This window comes from Carassius gibelio, chromosome B10 (assembly GCF_023724105.1).
Source record: "Carassius gibelio isolate Cgi1373 ecotype wild population from Czech Republic chromosome B10, carGib1.2-hapl.c, whole genome shotgun sequence".
Taxonomy (NCBI): Eukaryota; Metazoa; Chordata; class Actinopteri; order Cypriniformes; family Cyprinidae; genus Carassius; species Carassius gibelio.
Window position 1 is genome coordinate 4,602,955 of NC_068405.1, and position 24,313 is coordinate 4,627,267.

Here is a 24,313-nt window from a genome sequence, read left to right on the forward strand (position 1 = left end):
ATGAATGAATTCAATTATACAGAACGACTGAAGGTGGATTGGGGAAGATTTAACTTTGCGCTCCAAGCCATCTGCATGTTATAATTTTTTCGACGGCTCTCAGAAAGTGATGGGGACCTGTCCCACCCGTCGCCTGTGCCTGTGAGAGTGTTTGTATGGTGTTGTGTAATGTTGTGTTGTGCTGTGTTCATCCTCTTTCTTACCCAGGTGCCTTCCAGGATACACAGGGAAACGCTGTCAAACCACAGACCCTGTGAGAGTCATAGACCCCAAACGTATGTGCAGTCAGAACATCCCCTTCACCCCCAAACACACACGCCATCGCCGCTGTTTCCACGCTGTTTTCCTCGCCTCCTCCGCCGTTCACAAAGCATTCTCTCTGTCACGTCTGACTGGTGATTGGCTCTTGGAGTCGGAGACGTTTGCGGGACGTTTAGCGGGGCAACACCGGAGACACGCGTGTGTGTGGGGGACTTCTGGGTGTCAAACTCACTTCCTGTCTTCCTCTCTTTTCTCTCTGTGACTTCTGTCTTTCCCTCTCAGGTGCCCCAGTGAGTTTACTGGTGATCGCTGCCAAAACTACGTAATGGCCAGCTTCTACAGTACGTCTATTTCCTCTTCCTGTCTGTGCTTGAGTTGGAGCATGCTCAGTCAGGGCTTCCTCCTGTTGCTTTGTTTTTATATTCTCGATGGACGGGGCTAGTCAGATCAGATCTAGTTATTTTTGGCATTCTGTTTATGTTTCCCATTACTTCTCTGTGCATGTTCAGTGTTTATTAATCAAGTTTTGTTCTGTTGGATGCTAGTTAGCTGATAATGGTTAGACAGGGCTGACATGTTAGTTATTAGAGGTTCCTCTGCTTCACCTCATCTTAGACTTAAACAGGAACAGACGAAATCACAGCGACTGGCTCACGACTTTACTCTCAGCTCATCAACATGTTTTTTTGAGCTAGTCAAATAATTACGTCCTGGAAAATGACTAAGCGTCCTCAGTCTAAAACACTGAATATTTCGTCTTTTTTCTTTTAAAAAATACTGCTGAATTCTTGAAAATGTTTCTTTTGGAACTGTGTTGTTACTGTTTACTAAAAACGAAAACTATTACATTAAACAAAATGAAATAGAAATATTAGATGAAAAGAAAGAAACTTAAATGGAAATTAGGAATATTGCATTAGAAGCTGCAATAGCTGGAATACATTTAATTTGTTGAAATTACTAAAACTAAATCTGAAATTTAAAATAAATTAAAGCTCAATAGAAATATTTTCATAATTAAAAATATCAACTGCACATAAATTATTACCAAACTTAAACTAAAATGAAAAAAAAAGAACTATTAAACTATATTATTAAAAACAAAAATAGTATATAAATAAAACTTGGTTTAGAATTCCCATATTTTATTAAATAAAATAATATTAATAATAACACCAATATTAATTATCTGCCCTGATAATCCAGAATGTCATTTCTTTTTCAAAATATATTTGTAAAAAATAACTGAGTAATCAAATGTATAAAATAGTATACGTTTAGTGCCCTGCTCCAGCTAGAGAATGACCCTGTTAGATTGGCCTAGCACAGTAAAACCATCATTTCTTTAACTGAAGCACTGACAGCACACACTTCAGAGTCTCTGAAGCCGATCAGAAGGACCTCGGCTGAGACCCGTCAGTTTAACATGAACACTGTCGCAAAAGAGACTTCAAATAGGACTTTTAGGGAGGTATTATGGAGCATCTCCATCGATTTATCTGAAGTGCTAAAAAAAAACTAAATTTACTGGAGGTCTTCAGGCAACCTTTTCTCAGCTATTAATAGTGTTTGCTAATGTGTCCTTCCTAGCATGACCTCCATCAGTAGAGATGCTCTGGCTCAGTGTCCAGAGAGGATTGAACACTGATCAATGCCATGCAGGAAAGATCTGTGCTATCAGGATAAATCATCGGCGCTTTAACAACACTTCATTATTAGCTCAGCATTCCAGTCAAACAATTGATAAGCAAGGGTTATTTTAAATGATATTAAAATTGGTCATTTTTGTGATTGCAATCACTCCATTTTTATGCATTCTGTGTTTATGGCTAAGAATGACATTATTTTTTGTCATTTGATCAGAAATCTGTATGTGCATTTCTGAGAACCTCATTTTTTTATTTCAGATAATATTTCTGGAAGCTGTTCTCAATGTGCAGCAGAATCAATTTTCTAGCATTATTGCTTTCAAACTTTGACTGGCTCAGGTTTCAGACTGGCAGAAGCAGGTTTTCTTCTGGACATTACAGATAGTTTAGGTGACCGAGATGTGCATGTGTTTAACAGCATGTTAATCTGAAACAAGTGCTGGCGTAATGACATCAATAACCACGTCTGACTTTGTCCGTGTGAAATGTGGAGGGTCAGTCTTTATAATGACTCAGCGCAGTGACATCTGCATGTGCATGTCCTTGTGTCATGATAACAACCAACCATAAGTGTCTGTATATAGAGATGCACATCGCTATATATGTGTGACAAACCATCCATGTATCTCTTAATGAACTCTTAAAGCATTAAAGATGCATATTCATGGTGGGTTTAAAGTCAAACGGAATAGGTTTGAATGATTTCTTTTCCAATGTTGTGTGTGTCTGTGTGATGTACCATGCTGTACTGTACATGCGGAGATGGTTCGAGCTGGTGTTTGTGTGCAGTCAGTCAGAGTTGACATCACCGCTCAACTGTTTTCTGTTTGTGTTTTGCTTTCTTTTCATCACCTTGTCTGCCTTGGCAGAACATCTTGGGATTGAATTTATGGGTATGAATCGTTCTTTCCTCCTAGTTTGCAGAATCGTAGGTCTAGAAGCTTGAGCCTGTTTCCTTCAACTTCAGCTGGTATCCTTTTGCTCATGAAGGGATCAAACAGCCATAACAAGATGATTGGAGATTGAAATCATTGTTATTCTTTATTATATTAATGCACTTGGCTTCAGATGGCTGCTCAGAGCCATGTTTCTAATGTTTTAGGCAAGAAAGCGGATAGCCTCTTCAAAGCATGTGTTGTGCCAGAGGACATTAGACTGTATGTAAGGAAGGATGTTTTTAATTATTCATGAAGGCCTCTGATATCTCCTATTCAAAGCAGATATGTAAGGCTCTCTCACACACACACACACACACACACACGCAGAGGCAGATAAATTAATTCACACACAGTTGAGCTGTGCAGAAGTGCAGTAGTTATGCTGTGTTTAGATCCCTTCAGCTTTTCTTTACCTTCATTCATGCATCCCTCTATCTTCAGCATGACGTTGCTTCATTCTTCACTTTCTTCCTTGTTTCCTCCCATTGGTTTTCTCCTGTTTCTTCCTCAGTGTTTTATCAATGTCTGTTTGTAGTGATTGCCATTTTGTTGTGTGCATCAGGAATATGCTATACTTAGAGATCGAAGATCTAAATCAGATGGGTGGTAGTGTTTGCTCACAGGCCTCAATAATGTTTGTTGTGACAGGAACCACTGTATTCTGTCCCATAAAGACCCTGTGAAGTCAAAATAATTTTTTGCAGAGAAAATGGCTAAAAAATATTGATGATACCATATTGCACTCAGTGGTGTATACAGTTTTTTGTCCAATCAAATGCTCTTTGGATGTGTTCAAATGAGTTGTGTTCAATTAGGGTTAGAGCTACATTCTGTCAAACATTTGCACAGGGTCTTTTCAGCATTTCTGTGAGTTTGCACCACTACCAGTTCATGACGTTTTATTAAAGCCTTTAGCATTCATATTTACTGAACTTTCACGAAAATACAAATCTAAACAGACTAACAAATGAACAATATGAAAAAAGAAGAAAACTTGCTGAAGGCTTGGATAAATTCAGTCTGTCAGTGTTGTGATTAAACCTTGAGTGAAATGCATGACTGAGTGTTGAAGACATCCCAGAGGCCTCGGGTTCTGCTGAGTTTGCATTTCATGTAATCGTGATGAGATGATGATTCTGACTTTGAATTAACACGTCCCGTTGTGTCCTCCCATCATCCTGAGATCAATCTGTGTGTCCTAGTAGCACTAAACCCTGTCTAATGACACACTCCAGCATCACTGGAAACATACGTGTGTTCTTACTTGGAAATCTGTTAGACATAGACACCATTAAAAACATTTCCAAGTAAGAATGTGACTGAGATGTGTGTGTGTGATGTGTGTGTGTGTGTGTTTCACCTGGAAGCTTCAAAAGCAGTCTGTGCTCTCTTCCAGAAGCTGAGGAGCTCTATCAGAAACGCGTTTTGACTATAACAGGCATCTGCATCGCTCTTCTAGTTGTTGGCATCATGTGTGTGGTGGCTTACTGCAAGACAAAGTAATTCCCTTTTTGAGAAGTCTAAGTTTGTACTAATGTTTCACTCAAAAACTAAAATTATTGATAGTCATTGAATGCGATCTCCTGCGGTCTTAAAGCTGGTTGTGTTTTGCACATGTAGGAAACAGAGGAAAAAGCTGCATGATCGTATGCGGCAGAGTTTACGAGAGAGAAACGCTGCGGCCAAAGGTCCACAGCACCCTCACCCTCCTCCCGAAAACCTGCAGCTGGTCAATGTGAGTACCGTTACCGGAAACACTTCTAATCCTGTACACTGCACTTAAAGAGAAAACATTATAGAGAAAAGTTAAGATTAGTGGTCAATAAGGATTGAAACAATCACCTAAAATCTTCAACTTCAATTTATAAAAATATATAATAACTGAAAAAGCCTACCGTTTATACATATTTATCAGACGAGCGTCAGTTTTTCACTTGATTTGATAATTCAAGATTAACAAAACAGTGACATAAGACATTTCCCAAAATGTACATACATAATTACAAAAATACATATTTCAGATATTGTTTTTTTAGTTAATTGTTTATTACATACATTTATTTATCACCTTGTTACTAATTCATTTTCTTAGATTGGACACAATTAATCACAATTATTGAACAGATTTACCCCTGTGTTTTTGTATTAGTTCTTGCCTTAATTTTTTTTTAAACATACACATTCCTTTTAGTTTATACTTGTTTTCTCTTGTTTCAAACAGCTTCTGCATACATAAAAAAATAAAAAAAATAAATAATGTAAAAAAAAAAAAAAACGGTAAAGTGGTTGTTAAACAAAGTGTATAACTTGCTTAAAGAAAAACAGTGATACAACAATCGACTTTTGTCTGATTTCAGCGTTACATGCCGAAAAATACCGTTCCTCCTCATGTGCACGTGATGGAGAAAGAATTGGAAACATCTCTCTCTACAAACGAGTTTGCTTCATCAACACATGCGTCCACTGCTGTCTCTCACTCCTCCAGCCAGTGGTACAGTACAAACCCTCAACACAAAAGCATACACACAAAATTACTACCTGAATAAATCACATGGCACTCAAACCATGTCCTGTGTGTTTGTATAGCATCTCTTACAATACACACAGGTTTACAGGAAGTTATGGTGTAACATTATATTTATACTGCAGTGTTTTTAATAAAAGTCATAGCTGCAACAGTAGCATAGAAGTCACATTCTTTTAGGATTTTTTTAAAGAACAGATTGACCATTATCTCCACATATATACATATATATATATTGCCGTTGAAAGGTTTGAAATCAGTAATCAGAAATACAAAAAAACTGCAATATTGTGAAATATTATTACAATTTAAAATAATGTTTTTCTATTTTAATCTACTAAAAAAATATAATTTATTCATGTGATTCAAAGCTGAATTTTCATCATCCACTTCTCCAGTCCTCAGTGTATCATGATTCTGTTATTAACAATATGCTGATTTATTATCAGTGCTGGAAACAGTTATGCTGCTTAACATTTTTTGGGAACCTTTTCAGGTTAAAAATATCAGCATTTATTCAAAACTGACATATTTTCTAACAATATAAATCTTTACCATCACCTTTTATAAATTGAGCACATCTCTGCTGAAAAAAACAACCAAACTTTTAATGGAAGTGTATATTATATAAGATTGTTTTTTTTTAAATATGCAATTGTTTTTCTACATTTTATTCATCAAAGAATCCTGAAAAAAAGTATCACAGTTTCCAAAAATATAAAAATGAAGCAGGAAAAACTGTTTCCATTATTGATAATAAATCAGCGTATTAGAAAGACTTCTGAAGGATCATGTGACACTGAAGAATGGACTACTGTACGATGCTGAAATTCAGCTTTGCATCACAGGGATAAATTGTGTTTTGAAGTATATTAACATAGTAAAGCATTATTTTAAATTGCAATAATATTTAATAATATAAATAAACCTGATCCAGTTAAGTTAAGTGAATATCTGTTAAAGTTTTACACCACCCACAAAACTGAAGTAAGATCCATGAGAAGTCTTTGAAACCACTGAAATGTCTTCGGAGAAAGTGGTCATATATTTCTGAAACTAAGGGACAGTCGCTGTTTAAAGATGAAGAATCATGGTGAAAGAACAGCACATGACTTTGCCTTTGTCTTCTCACAGCTGGAGTAATGGGAAAGCAGAGAGCGTGGTTTCTGACAGTCACGCAGTCCTGGTCAAGTCATCGTTGGAGAACTGCCGGCACGGGACGCCCGGTCACAGGGGGCGTCTGAATGCGACCGGAGGAGTCCATCAGCTCAATGATCACCTGAAGAGCTCCTGCAGAGACTCCCCCTACAGAGAGAGGTACTGCACACTGCATGACACTCCTCACTGAGGATTGGGAACATGTCCTGTCTTTCATAATGAGCAGAGTTCTGTCATGACAACTCTCGGAGGGTTTACCATGGTAAGTGCATGTGTTTGGTCTCGACAGAATAGATCTGCTACCCTCCTGCGGCAGAGCAAGTAACAATGTGATTCTGCCAACACATCCACAACATGCTGCTGTGAGCATGGAAGAAATACTGATACTGCACATATATGAATAACCCCCTTATAGCATACATGATCAACCCGTAGCAGATCTTATACAGGTGGAGCTGGGGAAGGAGAAGGGTTTCTGAAGCTAGAGCAAACACGAGTCATATATTTGAATGTTGAGCAGCAAGCTCTTGGCTGCTGATAGAAAACCAGTCAGCAGGTTCATTATGTCATTTTGTTAGATTGAGTTTGACCTATTGGACTGCGCCATCTACAGTTTCATGACAGAACTTCCCTAAATCCAACATGGATTGGATTGGATTCCAGTAAGAAAAAGAAGCAACACATCTAACTTAACTATATTTTGGTGTATTAAATATAGTTTCCCAGTTTTTTTCTCATTCTAACAAGTGGTGCAGTGTGACAAAGTGACTTTTTTCACATTACATTATGCATGCAGCTTTACTGCCATGCGAACAGAGGTAGTGATTCAATTCTGCTGAAATGTTCTCTCCCTCATGTTTCACTGGTAAGTCTAAATTATTTTTGTGAAACAGCTCATTCAGATGATTTGATTAAGCTAATAAATAAAAATGAAAAATATATAAAAACTTGTAAAGCTGGCCCCCTCAGTTATATCAGTACTTCACTCATTCAGAAAATAAAGTAAACTTAACTTGTCCACATTATGCTTCAGCTTACAGACAGAGCATGTGACACAGTCCAATGGCGTCCACATCATTTGCTCATAGCCTGATATTTCTTTAAACAACAGAACATTTTTTATCTTACACAAATATTTCCATTTCATCTTTATCTTCATCTTTCATCTTTATCTTACACTAACCAATTTAGAGTTGAATTAGCTATGTTTAATGCACAAAAGACAGCGGGACACAGAGAACAGTATGCTTTATTTTTTGAGATTACATGTTAATTCAAGTGATGGAGGATTTATAAAACCTGAAAGTAATCAGTGTTGAGTGCTAATGTACGGTTAACCCTGGCTGCTAAAATCAAATTAACAGTTGAAAACATTTGTTCTAAATTTAATAGAGTTATCAAACTGTAATCAGTTACATTACTTTAATAAAGTAATTGAAATAGGTACATTACATTTTAAACATGGTAACTTGTAATCTGTAATCTATTACATTTCCACAGTAACCTTCCCTACACTGATGATAGACACAGTAAAGTGAGTCTGTGTTTCTTTCACAAGGTGTGTTTCGTCCATGACCTCACCCAGCCGTCTGTCCCCCGTGGGGCTCCTCTCTCCGGTGACGCCCTCCTCGCCTCCTTCCGAGATGTCGGCTCCTCTGTCCAGCCTGGCGACCTCTGTCCCATCCATGGCAGCGAGTCCCTCAGGGGAGGAGGAGCGCCCCCTGCTGTTCCGGACCCCTCCGATCCTGCGTGACAAATCCGGTTTGAATCAGTCAGGCCATAATCTCCGCAACTCGGCTCACTACAATCACGGCCTGGAGCTGGCCAGCCCTCCGCACACCGCAGAGCAGGAGGAGAGTTCACAGCAGCACCAAAGCACAGCCGCAGCGTCCGCCCCGAACAGCTCAAGAACTCAGACGGCGCTGGAGCCGCTCAGCAAGAGTAACTCAGAGAGCAGCAGCTCGGAGAGCGAGACTGAGGACGAGCGGGTGGGAGAGTACACGCCATTTCTGGGCTTACAGACCCCTCTGGCCGCTGGATCAGTTGTTCTGGACGGGCTGGAGGGCAGCAGAACTAACCCCGCACTGCTCCTCTCGCCGAAACACGACCTGCAGAGCAGATTGACGGCCGTCATGGCCAACCAAGATCCTATAGCTGTGTGAAAGCTGCATTGAAGAAAAAAATCACCACTAAACCTTTATTTTCTACAATTAAGTACTGCAAAACTTTTATTTTAGTGATGTAGTGAAACAAAGACTTTTATATGTATGTGTACAACGTGTTCGTGTCATGGGGGAAAAAAAGTGCCATTCACATGTAGCTGAGGTCACAGTATTTCAATGGCAGAAAAAATATAATCTATGGTGCCTTTTCATTTCAGTTTGAAGAAAAAAGGACTGCATCATGACACTGGGCCATATATTCATGTATTTAAGGCAACAACTGAGAAAAAAAAGAATCCACCAGCATTCCATGTCAGAATCCTTGCTATCGGATTAAAGTGTGAAGAGCATCACGGTCTCATGACCTCTGACCCACTCTCTCTTATTTAACACACCTGATTCATCAACTGAGCTGTGGCAGATAAGAGAGACGAGCAGGACCAACCCTAGTGATGTCAATTATTATGCATTTTTATTTAAAGTATGAAGTGTGGCTGCTGCAAACTAAAAACAAGACAATTAGAAAGCTATAGAAATTAAGAGTTGATGCTAAAAAAATCAGCTATTACAATCAGCTATTAATCAACTTTTATATTATGGTTGTCATGTATAGCAGACATGACTTCTATGAGACAGCTGATAGATTTCTGTCATATTACTGCGGAATGACTGAATATATGGCTCACTTTGTCGATTGTGCTCATTGGCTTCTCAAGCAATGCATTGTGGGAAAATTACAGCACCACTTTTATGATACTGATTATATCTTTTTATTTCTTATTGGTTTTTGTCCAATCATTTTTATTTTTTACATTTGTCCTTTGCTATCCATGTAGAACGTTACATTATATTCAAAGTGTTCCTTTGTTCTTTTTCATCATGTTTGTGTGTACATGTGTAACCATTTAAAGAACAAATCACCTGTTGTACAGTATTTTGCTATGTTTGCATCACCAGATTATACAGTAACTTATGTATTCACAGGGTTTTACTGAAAATAGCTTGTAATAGTCTATCAGCTTGTTAAACAGAAGAACTGGTTACACAAACAACACTTTTAACCTAGAGCTCACTATAAAACTCACGGCTCTAGGGCGTGAAGGCCTTTTCCGCTAAGTTTTCATTTGAATGAAATGTGGCCCATTTTATTGTATTTATTTTCTTTATTTATTTGTAATTTATTTATTTATTACCTGGGCCTTCTGAAATATAGCATCTATAAATCTATATTTTAATAGCAATGATAATAAGAGATATTTGCAGTCTTTGGTACATCAACAAAACCTTATTTTGGTGTTTTTTTGTTTTTGTTTTTGTTTTGTTTTCTCATCACTCGATTATATTTGTGTGTTGTTTTGCCATTTAGGCCTAGACTCTGTTATTCAAACTCTCATTCAGAAACAATAAATGTTCACCATGACAAACATCCATGAACCTGATTATATAATTAAAATGAGCTGAACTGCATCTAGGACACTTGAAAACTTGTTATGTTGCTTTTAATGCAAGCCTTTATGTGATGTTTCAAACCACCTTGAGTTGTGCGGACAGATAGCTGACATCCCTTCTTCCATTATCAAACTTAGTTTTTGAGAAAAGGTTGATCATTTCCTGTTTGGATGAAATGGTTTATTACGTTTTGCAGAAATATTGAAACCAAGGTATGTACGATCTAAATGCATCAGTGTTCCAGTATAGCAGATTTTGTCTTATTGTTTGATCTCCACATCGCCAGTGAAGATAAATCGTCATTCTGAGAGCTGCATGAGCACAGGAGGACAAACACAGGCATGCCTTGCACAACACATGCAAACATGCATGGGCAAAGATGTCAATCACTCTCTAACCAAGAACAAAATGTTCATTTTCATCTGCTTTTGTGTGAACAACTCTATAAAATGTCTGGGCAAAATGTATGATAGCTGTACACTGTGTTGGATCTCTTTATTTTTGCTATGTCTTATCCATTAAGTTGTTTAAATGAGTTAAAGGTGTTAGCAGGTGTTGATGACACACTCACAGATCCCCTCTTAAGTGTGGATGTATCTGGTGGCTTCTTTCATCTGTGCTTCTGGCTGCCAATAGACCAGTACGGCATATCGACTGAGCAGGTATCAGTATTGCTGGTGACAAATTTTGAGGATTTTCTTTCAAACTTGGTAGCACATCAAAAGTTACAATTTTGATGGTTTAATATTTCAAATTATCACCAAACTTGAGTTGAAAAGTTATTCTGTTATAGCAAACTCTTATATTAAATTTCACGGTAAGGATATCTAATAGGAAGACAACTTCACAATACTTTGTAATGTTGACATGAAGCTTGATATGTGTTGTCTCGGGACCCTGGATTTGGCGACAGCACCACCTATTGGTAAACAGTATTTAAACTGGACAAAAAATTATAATATTGTAAATAAAATGGCTTAGACTCACCATATATAATGTTGACCCACACCCCAACAAAAGATGTTAACTTCACTATGTTAACTATGTTAACTAGATTTCTGGCATGCATGGCATTTATGAGAACAATAACATTCCTGCATTTTTATCAGAAACAGGAAGAACCCAAAAATCCCAGAGACAGAAGAATTTGTGCACAATTGATCGTAGGCCAAGATAAATAGTTTACACAACTGACCAAATCTAGAAAAATGGTAAGTATCGTCTTGTTGTGAGTTGTGAAATACATAAAACATTTACGAAGCTATGCTATCTACTGCTTTAACCCCAGAACAAGAATGCTCACTAAAAAAGCTAAAGAAGAAGTCCCACCAGTGCTTTCAAAATGTCAGCATGTTGTTCAGTAAGTGGATTTGACTTGACACTGTTCTTAGTAGTTTGATGTTTCAATTGGTTATTAAAGTTTATTATTTATCTCATGACCTAAGGGTTTGAAGTCAATCCTGGAGCTCCCAGAAGATGATGATGAGAACAGTTTGCACCTTGTGACTGCCATACTGGCATGAGATCACATTTGTGCTTTCCGGCCAGCCAAGGGGAATTGATTTGGAAACCTGTTTAAAAAGATGAATTATTCTTGCACTGTGACATCACACACCTCACTTTTAACTACCAAATGACATCATCCAGGAGACAAATCTGGTGGCTACACAACAGTATGAACCCCTGGATATATTAGCATTTTGAAGGTTTTTGTAACATTTTGTAATTTTAGTCACTTTTTCTTACACTATCGCATTATTTCCTTTTTGTAAAATAAGGTTTTACAAAAAGAATGAGGTTTTAACTGTCATGGGATAGAAACTCTTTAATGTCATCAGGTGAAAAATGTTTGAAATACCTTTCGGTCAAATTGAAAGCAAGCATTCCATTCATTGTTTAAATATATTACTGACTCACCTTGGACTTTCGATCTTCTGCAGAACACAAACAATGAATTTTAGAAGGATAGCTCCTAAACAGTTCATGTGGATGTAGACCAAAGCTCCAAAAACACCTAAAAGCAGCCTAAAAGTACAACTCCAGTGGTTTAATTCATGTCTTCTGAACAGATCTAATCATTTGGTGTCAAAGCAAGCCAAAAGCTAACCCTTATTTCATCCTGCCATTGCAGTCAACTGATGTTTGCTTTGATGATCTGAAAAATGTGATTGTGAGTAAATCAGCTGAAAATAAATTAACACTTTTAAAACTGGATGTCCCTTAACTTTACACCCAACACAAAATGATACTCAGCTCTATATTTCTTCTGGACCAGATGAAATGTCTAAATTAGGCGTTTCTTAACTCTAATCTAACCCTCGAGTTCCACTTTCCTTCATAGTTTAGCTCCAACCTTGATTTAACTCCTCTGCTTGTATCTTTCTGAATCCTGAATACCTTTGAAGGCCTGTGCATGTGTGTTGGGATTTTGGGGTTGGAAAATGAACCTCAAGGGGCCAGATTTAAGAACACCTGGTCTAACAAGTTAATGTAGTGAATAAAATAAATGGTGCATGCATAGGCAAGATGATAATAGTTTCTTTCTATTAAATTATGATATTTTTAATTGAGCCAGTGCACATATGGTTCACATATTGGGCTTAATTTATAAAATATGCCTATGCTTTTAGACTGTGTGTATGCTGAAATTCATGACGGCACTCATATTTGCAAACTTATAAAAAATACTGCATGTTTTTGGAAATGTAAGCTGTTCTTGTAGCTCGCCGTTCTACATTAGACAATTCTGATGATGACTGGTAAGCTTTATATGTTATTAACATGTTTATAAGCCAGGGAGCTGAAACCATTCAGTTCAAGTTCAAGATAATTTGTGATTTATAGATTTCACATCTGAAAGAGAGGTGTATGTGCGTTTTCTGTGCATACATCAATTCTAAGAATCACACATATACATATTTCAGAGATGATTGTAAAATCATGTTTAGGATGGTTTCTGTGCAACTTTATAAATGAAGTCCAAGATCTTAGAATACAAATTGCATCTGTTAGTATACTGTTTCTCATTCCAACACAGTCAAAAACCTGGGTGTTATATTAGGCAGCAACATGACTTTTGGCAATCTGTAACAGCTTTTTTCATAATAACAGCTTTCTTTACCTATAGAAATACTGCCAAGGTATACAGAATATTTTTCAGAAAAGCTACTTCATGCATTCATGAACCTGAGACTGGAATGTTCACCCAATGCTTTCCTGTCTGCTCTCAAATAAAAGTTTGTAACTTAAAAAAAGAAAAAGGAATTTTATAACCCCAATTTCTCATCTTTTCATTATCAAATTTAAAATATTGCACACTTATAAAGCCCTTAATAACCCATTTATATTAAGCAACATTTTATGCTACAATCCATTTTTATACAATTTGACATAAAATTCTTAACTATTCAAACTCTTAACTCTTTAAAATCTGCTCACTGAGCCTCAAAGAGACGAATGTAGATCTCTTGATTTTATGTTAAATTCTCTGTGCATCAAGTCAAGTCAAAGTCACCTTTATTTATATAGCGCTTTAAACAAAATACATTGCGTCAAAGCAACATTGAACAACATGAACAACATTCATTAGGAATACAGTGTGTCAATAATGCAAAATGATAGTTAAAGGCAGTTTTAATTTAACGTGTTAGAAGTTATATGCACAAAATCTTATGTCAGAGCTTCAATGCTCAAGATTGTCAGTTTACAGGTTTCTGAGACCAGTCATGTTGAAATAGTGCTTCTGTTCAAATGAAGTGAAATCTAGCTCAAATCTGCTCAAAAGCTTTTCTCTCTATTAGAGAAAGCTGTTTCATTCAATATTCAGTGCAAATCTTGCCTAACTGAAATATGCTTATGCCTTATGAAATACAATGATTTTGAATTTGATTGAATTCAGTGATGTCATCATCTCAGTTCAGTTTAAATAGTGTCTGTGTACTCATTTGCAATCACGTCAATGATATCGCTGTAGATGAAGTGACCCCAACTAAGCAAGCCAGAGGCGACAGCGGCAAGGAACCGAAACTCCATCGGTGACAGAATGGAGAAAAGAACCTTGGGAGAAACCAGGCTCAGTTGGGGGCAGTTCTCCTCTGACCAGACGAAACCAGTAGTTCAATTCCAGGCTGCAGCAAAGTCATCTGTTTCCTGTGGTCTTGTCCTGGTGCTCCTCTGAGACAAGGTCTTTACAGGGGATCTGTATCTGGGGCTCTGGTTGTCCTGGTCTCCGCTGTCTTTCAGGGCAGTAGAGGTCCTTTCTAGGTGCTGATCCACAATCTGGTCTGGATACGTACTGGATCCGGGCGACTGTAGTGACCCTCTGATCTGGATACAGACTGGATCTGGTGGCTACGGTGACCTCGGAACAAGAGAGAAACAGACTAATATTAGCGCAGATGCCATTCTTCTAATGATGTAGCAATAGGGTGTTATGTGAAGTGTTTCCGGTTCCGGTTTACCTAATTAATGCAGCCTAAAAATCCTTTAACGGATTTGGATATTAAAAGCATATTAGTATGTTATGTGTAAGCCAGGTTAAAGAGATGGGTCTTTAATCTAGATTTAAACTGCAAGAGTGTGTCTGCCTCCCAAACAATGTTAGGTAGGTTATTACCTGCCGCCCGCAGTTGATTTTGATATTCTAGGTATTATCAAATTGCCTGAGTTTTGAGAACGTAGCGGACATAGAGGATTATAATGTAACAGGAGCTCATTCAAATACTGAGGTGCTAAACTATTCAGGGCTTTATAAGTAATAAGCAATATTTTAAAATCTATACAATGTTTGATAGGGAGCCAGTGCAGTGTTGACAGGACCGGGCTAATATGGTCATACTTCCTGGTTCTAGTAAGAACTCTTGCTGCTGCATTTTGGACTAGCTGTAGTTTGTTTACTAAGCGTGCAGAACAACCACCCAATAAAGCATTACAATAATCCAACCTTGAGGTCATAAATGCAGGGATTAACATTTCTGCATTTGAAATTGAGAGCATAGGCCGTAATTTAGATTTAAAATTAGATTGTAAATTAGATTTTTGAGATGGAAAAATGCAGTTTTTCAAATGCTAGAAACGTGGCTTTCTAAGGAATGATTGCGAACAAGTAGCACACCTAGGTTCCTAACTGATGACAAAGAATTGGCAGAGCAGCCATCAAGTCTTAGACAGTGTTCTAGGTTATTACAAACAGAGTTTTTAGGTCCTATAATTAACACCTCTGTTTCTTCACAATTTAGCAGTAAGAAATTACTCGTCATCCAGTTTTTTATATCGACCTATGCATTCCATTAGTTTTTCAAATCGGTGTGTTTCACCGGGCTGCGAGGAAATATAGAGCTGAGTATCATCAGCATAACAGTGAAAGCTAACACCATGTTTCCTGATGATATCTCCCAAGGGTAACATATAAAGCGTGAAGAGTAGCGGCCCTAGTACTGAGCCTTGAGGTACTCCATACTGCACTTGTGATCGATATGATACATCTTCATTCACTGCTACGAACTGATGGCGGTCATATAAGTATGATTTAAACTATTGCTAATGCACTTCCATTAATGCCAACAAAGTGTTCAAGTCTATGCAAAAGAATGTTGTGGTCAATAGTGTCGAACGCAGCACCAAGATCCAATAAAACTAATAGAGGGATACAACCACGATCATATGATAAGAGCAAGTAATCTGTAACTCTAAGAAGAGCAGTCTCAGTACTATCATACGGTCTAAATCCTGACTGGAAATCCTTATAGATACCATTTTTCTCTAAGAAGGAATATAATTGTGAGGATACAACCTTTTCTAGTATCTTGGACAGAAAAGGGAGATTCGAGATCAGTCTATAATTAACTAGTTCAGTGCCAGGACACTGTAAAATACAAACATGCATTTTCAGGAAATCATCTGTTTTGTGGAAAGAGCCTTATGTCATAAGAGCAGAGCTTCATGCACATGGCACTTTACAAATGTCTTGATCCTTAGGAAATGCTCTGATTTAACTTTTCCAATCTCTAAGCTCCGTGGAAACTCACAGCTTTGTTTTATGACAGAGAGAAATTCCCAGGGAAATGCCCCCCTTCAAAAATTCCATTGAGCCAGTTGGGTGGAGGGGCTCCATGGCTCTGCCTGTGTCCTGAGCTCTTAATTGGGGAGAGTGAGTAACCCTCCAGAGCCCAGTGAAACTCTTTCACACTGCTGTATTGCCACAGCTGTTGCAGAGTTGATGGGAAAACTCCCTTGGAAGTTGAATGGGCTGAACATTGCAGCGCTGATTCTGACTGTGTTCCCAATATAGGTGCTGAAAACATTCTTTAAAGTGAACCATATTCTTATAAAACTTTCAATGACAAATTATGTACTCTATAGGGCGACAATGAGTGGACAACTCTACAAAGGTCCTGGATTGGGACTGGGATGGTTTTGCTGCATATAAATATGTCATATAGATTATTCTAATATGATTCTTAATTTCAAATGGACATTGAAATAAAACGAATGAAAAAGGAATGAAAGAGGAATTGATCAAATTGAATCTAAATGTGCCAATACAGAGAAATAATCTAGGTTTTGGGATTGGAACTAAAACTAAAACCTGTGGGACAGTAACAGAGAGCGGGAGCAGAGTTGTCCATCCCTGACAGTGCAACCAGTGTTTTGGTCAGCAAAACTGCACCAATATGATTAAATAATAATGATAATAAAATTAAAAAATATATATTTATATTATTATATTATATTGGAAAACCATCAGAATATTAGTTTACAGAGGAAGTGGCAGTTGGCCTGGAGCACTGGATAATTTTGTCACTGCTTCAAAATTGAATAGTTTTTGTAGTCCTTTTATCTTATGCCAACTTCACTACCATTTCTAATAAACTTGTTGTTTACTGTTTGGGGGCCTTAAAACAGGTCTCCAAGTCCACTGATGTTCATTTCATAAAGATGACTTGTTGACATATATGCCGGTCGACTTTCACCAGAGAGCACACAGAGAGAGTGGAAAATTTACAGTCATGGTCTTGATGAGCTTGGAGGAACCAGTCTCTTTTTACTTTAGACCATTTATTTTAGAGTTACAGTGGTTGCTTGTGATGAGCTTTGGATCATTGTGGGACTTTCTCATTACCACCTGATTTTGGTGGTTATCAGTCTATTTACAAAGGTACTAAACAAATTTCAGTACTTCATGTACAAAATGTTGCTAACATATTTTGTACAGTTCTGGTAACCACAGCTGACAGTTTTTGACCAAAAATGTAAAAAAATAAAATAAAATAAATAAAAAAAGTGGATGTTGGCTATCCAGGAGCAGGATTAGACACCAGGGAGCAGCAATGAGTTGAGTCCTAAAACCTGGAAATGAGTTAGCATTTTAGCACTTCCGGTCAGTGGGTTTTTTGATTGAGTTTTTTGGTTAAACGCCAGAAAGATGGTCTATGGTTAACACAAGATCAAGATATTTTCATGCTTGGTTCTATGACATATAATACATCAGTAATACTACTAATCTAGTCATGATTACAATTGTCTAAATGGGACTATAGAGTTTGTGAGGGACATTAATCATAACACAAATTAAATAAATGTACCTTCTTTCTTTTTTTACTGAAAAAAAACAGTGTTCTGTTTAGAATTTTGTTTTAATCTGCAAGTGCAAATGTTGTTTTTCATTTGCCTGCTTTGCTTGCCATAAATGAACCGTCCTTGTAATAACAGTGGTTAAACAGGCCTGTTCCCCTCACAACCACTTATCATCAGTAGCATGTACTTAGAGCATCTTTGCTGGAGGACCAGCATACTGGACAAAGTATTGAAGGTCAGAGTGTCCACTGAGGAAGAACAGCTTTGAAGGTTTAATGAAGACTCCTTCTGACCTACAATTCCCTAAATTATAGACATTACTGTTGTATTTTCTCTTTTGGTGAGAGACATCTTTTGTCCTCTTGTTTTTTTTATCCCTTCTCAAGACTCTTTCCAAAGCCAGGAAAACCTCTTTTTTATTACTCTTTACCCACTTTTATGGACGTATCTGATTTTTTTATGACTTACACTTATCATCTGATCTTGGTTGCATTTTTTTATTAGCGTTATTAGACCTTAGTGTTGCCTTTAAAACTATTAACCGTAGCATTCTCTTGGATAGGCTTGAATATTACAATGGCATTGTGGAATTGCATTGGCATGGTTCAAATAGTATTTCCCATTATCAACTTGTAGCAGTAAGCTGAAGGGTTTCATATCGTTTACAAGTTTGCTATGGAGTACTGCAAGGCTCAGGTCGAGGACCATTGCTTTTCACATTGTACATGCTACCATTGGGTGGTACGAATTAAACATGGTTTTGTTACAATAAGCATAGTTTAACAATGATAATTGTAGTAAAACTGTGCTTATGCACATGGAAGTCAATACACCAAAACAATATTACTACACTTTTAATATAATAAAACCGTGGTTCTTTTTCGCAAGGGGTTGTAACCAAACTTTATATGGATCATTTGGTTACCTTTATTCTTCCATATATCTTATTTTATGTTTTATGTTCTTATTGGCACCACCAGCAGTCAAAAAAAAAGTTTAAAAAAAAAACTGGTAACCATCTATGCTGGGGTGCATTTTTTTTCTACTTCAAAATATCATCTTTAAATCAGTGTTTAATTGGAATTGCTTCAGGTCATAGCCCTTGAGTCATCATGTGCCTGGATTTATATGGCACTCATCACATAAAACAGAAAACAGCACTCCATTCATTCGACTTGACCATTTCAACATCTAGATTGTTGATCCAATCCCACCTCAACATCTCATTTTTACTTTGCCATTGCTGCTCTGCTGATTGTGCTTCCTATTTCCACCGTCTAATCTTTGGTAATCTTTGCATCAGTTAAACATTTCTTCAAGCTGGATATCTACCCATCAGAACTTCATAACTGAATTACATCTGAAAACTCAACAACAGTTAAAACTTCTAGTTCAATGATGATGATTTCTTGACTGAACAAAGAAAAGTATGTGATGATTCATACTGTCTGCTCTGTAGCCAAAATGTTTGCAATTCCAGTTAAATGTTATACTAAAATATCAAAGGCTGTGTATTAAAGGCTCATCTATGTAATTCATAAGATTAATTCATTCATTACCTTTGTAACCTACTATAACTTATAACTATACAACTTTCTTCAAAAATGTTTCATTTTTTGGTAGATACTGTCTGAAATTTAACCTCTATACCTGTATAATTCTTTGTAAACTTTGCATAATTAATTACATTTTAACATAAGTTCACATTCAATAAGCTTCAAGTATTTTTTTTATTTACACAATTACATGCAGGTATTTTTAAATATACTATAAGTACTATGTAACATGTAAACAATTAGTGCACTGTACCAAATTAATAATTTAATTTAATAAAACCAATTATTAGAATACAGAAAACATGGTAAATATCTGTAGATTGTATGTGTGTGTCTCCATCTAGTGTTGAGATGTGTGAAGAGGAAGCACCATGAAAAAGAAAACCACAATAAAAGAGGGAAGAATTCAATTTTGAAAGACATTTCATGCCAGGATCCTATAAATTATATCCATACTACAAGGTGTGAAATTGACATTTATTTCCATTTTCACATTCGAACGCAAAGAAACAGCTTAGGCAATATATTTAAATTATGTTTAATGTTTACTTCTGTTGGGTTTTCTGAATTTTGATGGGCTGAAGAAACATATTTCATGTTTTTCTTACATAGGTATACAACAATCTGTGTGGAAAAAGTGATTGCCTTTTATATGAACTTGTAATAAAAAAAAGACAATGATTAATGATTATAATTTACTTAACATAAATTGCATAAAAACAACCATAAAATGTCAAAAGTGCATTGCAATGTGTTTAAAGTAAGAAATTACAAGGATATCCAATCCTGCTATAAACCCCCCTACTGTTGAGCTTTTTGGTCTTTAAAACACTTGAACAATTGTTTTTTGTTTGTATTAACAAATCGTCACTATCTGTCTTTTTTTTTTTTTTGTCAAAATTGAGTTATTCACATATTCTTATTCTGTGACAACTTATTTACATTATGTGTTTTTTTCTTTGTGTGTGTGTGTGTGTATATGGGTTAAATACAGAGCATATGCAAATATATGGGTCACAATACTTGGCTGAATGTCACTTCACTTCTACTATAAAAACAGGTTAATGCATATCCTGATTGTTTAAGAGAAATTGTCTCGTCCACATAAAAACTATGTACATTAAATGTAATGCAATGTATGAGATAACATGAAAATAGCCCTATGAATTACACATCACCTTGATGTTTTGAAATGCAGCCCACAGATTTACCATCCACATAATAACTGCATTTCTGTTATCAGTCTCCTTCAGTCAGTAAACACTTCTCTCCAGAACTGTGTGACTGTAATGTTTCTGTTCCTGTGAATAGGGCGTCTCTTCTGGAGAATTAGGGAACACTGTTAACTACAGTAGTTGCTTATTAGTATGCATATTACTAGCATTTTAGCTGTTTATTAGTACTTATAAACTGTGTTGGGGAATAATTTACATATAAAAATTTAATTCTAATCAGTTAGCTGAGAAAAATTTCCAATTAAATTACAGTTACTTATGAAAACGTTAATGACTACAAAGGGGTTTACATCTGAATATATACATACAGATTTGATTTCTTTCCAAAATTGCATTGACTGCTTTAAAATATGAGACACCAATGTTTCAGGAGTTTAGGACACAGATTAGGACATTTATAAAAAAAAAAAAGTTAAATCTATATTTAACCTTAGAATGATCTCTAGTAAGTCTGATTTTGTGGTGGCTGTGCTTTAAAATGTAAATATTATAATCTTAATTCAAGCGAAGATTTTCCTGTCTGTGGATATTCTCCAAGATTCTGTTGCACGCCAAGCACTCAAAGGCATCAATAGCCGTGTTTCCACTTGCGAGCTTAAGCCGGGCGTGCTAGTGCGTGCCAGGGCCAGTCACGTTTCCACTGCCACTTCCGGGGCTTGATCTTGCCTCGCAAGTTTTTGAAATAACTCTATCCGATGTGGATCATAATCACTAAACAAGGCAGAAATATTTATAAACGATGTAAAAGACTATGCATGCTAAAAATTAACGTTACCATAGTAAACATGGTAAATATGACCGCTTGGAGAAATCAGACGTCAGCTTCTTATTCTCTATCACAATTGTGTATTTATTTAGTAACTTATATTATCTGTCACAAGCCTCCCCAGACAGCAACATAGTGTTGGCCCAGATCCGGCCCACATCTGGCCCGCATGAAATCCACAGTTCGGGAGCTTTTATAAAAATAGAGATATTATCATTCATTCTAAATATGACGGCTACTGTGGCTACAAATATACAGAAACAGACTCGACTGAATAAGCAGGCTATTTTCATAAGCGTTAAAAATAAATAAATAAAATAGAAATAAGTGTATTTATGTTTGATAAATTTTGAGTCCTGATAAATTAAATCAGTGTGATCAATGTATCACTTAAAACATCGATGCTTTTGAATTTGAATATGTAACAAAGCAGGAAAACAAACGGCCACTTTTATCTTTGTTCGTTTTGTGATCGCGCATGTTCCAGTGACTTTTTAGTTTTCAGATAACTTCTCTTTGTTGGTGAAATGATGAGGTTGCATGACGTTGTTCTGAGAGGTGTGTAAAGGGCATGTTTTATTGATGTGCAGCGGTGCTTCAGGCCCTGACTGTGGAAACCCTGCACTATTCTGGCTTCGGTGATAGTCAATCAATCAATCACCTTTATTCATATAGTGCTTTAAACAAAATACATTGCGTCAAAGCACTGAACAACATTCATTTGGAAAATAGTGTGTCAATAATGCAAAATGAAGTAGTGTCTGTGCATTTATTTGCAATCAAGTCAATGATATCGCTGTAGATGAAGTGACCCCAATTAAGCAAGCCAGAGGCGACAGCGGCAAGGAACCGAAACTCCATCGGTGACAGAATGGAGAAAAAAACCTTGGGAGAAACCAGGCTCAGTTGGGGGCCAGTTCTCCTCTGACCAGACGAAACCAGTAGTTCAATTCCAGGCTGCAGCAAAGTCAGATTGTGCAGAAGAATCATCTATTTCCTGTGGTCTTGTCCTGGTGCTCCTCTGAGACAAGGTCTTTACAGGGGATCTGTATCTGGGGCTCTAGTTGTCCTTGTCTCCGCTGTCTTTCAGGGATGTAGAGGTCCTTTCTAGGTGCTGATCCACCATCTGGTCTGGATATGTAAAAGGAGCTCATTCAAATACTGAGGTGCTAAACCATTCAGGGCTTTATAAGTAATAAGCAATATTTTAAAATCTATACGATGTTTGATAGGGAGCCAGTGCAGTGTGGACAGGACCGGGCTAATATGGTCATACTTCCTGGTTCTAGTAAGAACTCTTGCTGCTGCATTTTGGACTAGCTGTAGTTTGTTTACTAAGCGTGCAGAACAACCACCCAATAAAGCATTACAATAGTCTAACCTTGAAGTCATAAATGCATGGATTAACATTTCTGCATTTGACATTGAGAGCATAGGCCGTAATTTAGATATATTTTTGAGATGGAAAAATTCAGTTTTACAAATGCTAGAAACGTGGCTTTCTAAGGAAAGATTGCGATCAAGTAGCACACCAAGGTTCCTAACTGATGACGAAGAATTGACAGAGCAACCATCAAGTCTTAGACAGTGTTCTAGGTTATTACAAGCAGAGTTTTTAGGCCCTATGATTAACACCTCAGTTTTTTCAGAATTTAGCAGTAAGAAATTACTCGTCATCCAATTTTTTATATCGACTATGCATTCCATTAGTTTTTCAAATTGGTGTGTTTCACCGGGCTGCGAGGAAATATAGAGCTGAGTATCATCAGCATAACAGTGAAAGCTAACACCATGTTTCCTGATGATATCTCCCAAGGGTAACATATAAAGCGTGAAGAGTAGCGGCCCTAGTACTGAGCCTTGAGGTACTCCATACTGCACTTGTGATCGATATGATTCATCTTCATTCACTGCTACGAACTGATGGCTGTCATATAAGTACGATTTAAACCATGCTAATGCACTTCCACTGATGCCAACAAAGTGTTCAAGTCTATGCAAAAGAATGTTGTGGTCAATTGTGTCAAACGCAGCACTAAGATCCAATAAAACTAATAGAGAGATACACCCACGATCAGATGATAAGAGCAGATCATTTGTAACTCTAAGGAGAGCAGTCTCAGTACTATGACACGGTCTAAATCCTGACTGGAAATCCTCACATATACCATTTTTCTCTAAGAAGGAATATAATTGTGAGGATACCACCTTTTCTAGTATCTTGGACAGAAAAGGGAGATTCGAGATTGGTCTATAATTAACTAGTTCTCTGGGGTCAAGTTGTGTTTTTTTTATGAGAGGCTTAATAACAGCCAGTTTGAAGGTTTGGGGGACATATCCTAATGACAATGAGGAATTAATAATAGTCAGAAGAGGACCTATGACTTCTGGAAGCACCTCTTTTAGGAGCTTAGATGGTATAGGGTCTAACATACATGTTGTTGGTTTAGATGATTTAACAAGTTTATACAATTCTTCCTCTCCTATAGTAGAGAATGAGTGGAACTGTTCCTCAGGTGGTCTATAGTGCACTGTCTGATGTGATACTGTAGCTGACGGCTGAATGGTTGCAATTTTATCTCTAATAGTATCGATTTTAGAAGTAAAGTAGTTCATAGTCATTACTGTTGTGGTGTTGGGAAATGTCAACACTTGTTGAGGCTTTATTTTTCGTTAATTTAGCCACTGTATTGAATAAATACCTGGGGTTATGTTTGTTTTCTTCTAAAAGAGAAGAAAAGTAATCAGATCTAGCAGTTTTTAATGCTTTTCTATAGGATATGCTACTTTCCCGCCAAGCAATACGAAATACCTCTAGTTTTGTTTTCCTCCAGCTGCACTCCATTTTTCGGGCTGCTCTCTTTAGGGTGCGAGTATGCTCATTATACCATGGTGTCAAACTGTTTTCCTTAACCTTCCTTAAGCGTAAAGGAGCAACTGTATTTAACGTGCTAGAAAAGAGAGAGTCCATAGTTTCTGTTACATCATCAAGTTGTCAAGTTGTTCTGAGGTTTTGGATATGCTAAGGAATTTGGATACA

The 24,313-nt window shown here is 37.0% G+C and overlaps 1 protein-coding gene and 1 long non-coding RNA gene across 9 annotated transcripts in view; one reads left to right on the top strand and one right to left on the bottom strand.

Moving 5' to 3' along the window:
- The window catches only part of nrg1 (neuregulin 1), a 109,653-nt gene extending 99,477 nt beyond the window's left edge, over nucleotides 1-10,176 (top strand). For 3 of the 8 annotated variants that reach the window (XM_052566743.1, XM_052566749.1, XM_052566747.1), the window contains 7 exons: nucleotides 544-602; nucleotides 2,780-2,803; nucleotides 4,245-4,347; nucleotides 4,469-4,583; nucleotides 5,206-5,339; nucleotides 6,507-6,689; nucleotides 8,089-10,176. In XM_052566743.1, coding sequence (XP_052422703.1) covers nucleotides 544-602; nucleotides 2,780-2,803; nucleotides 4,245-4,347; nucleotides 4,469-4,583; nucleotides 5,206-5,339; nucleotides 6,507-6,689; nucleotides 8,089-8,692 — 1,222 coding nt within the window. In that variant the 3' untranslated portion in view covers nucleotides 8,693-10,176. Of the gene's footprint in view, nucleotides 1-207; nucleotides 276-543; nucleotides 603-2,779; nucleotides 2,804-4,244; nucleotides 4,348-4,468; nucleotides 4,584-5,205; nucleotides 5,340-6,506; nucleotides 6,690-8,088 lie in introns of all 8 variants that reach the window. The other 5 variants (XM_052566744.1, XM_052566750.1, XM_052566748.1 and 2 more) reach the window with 3 other exon arrangements.
- LOC127965988 (uncharacterized) overlaps nucleotides 1-15,668 on the bottom strand; it is a 201,079-nt gene extending 185,411 nt beyond the window's left edge. The window contains exon 1 of the long non-coding RNA XR_008155523.1: nucleotides 14,757-15,668. This is a non-coding gene — a long non-coding RNA (uncharacterized LOC127965988). The remainder of the gene's footprint in view (nucleotides 1-14,756) is intronic.
- Between the last annotated feature and the right edge of the window lie 8,645 nt (nucleotides 15,669-24,313).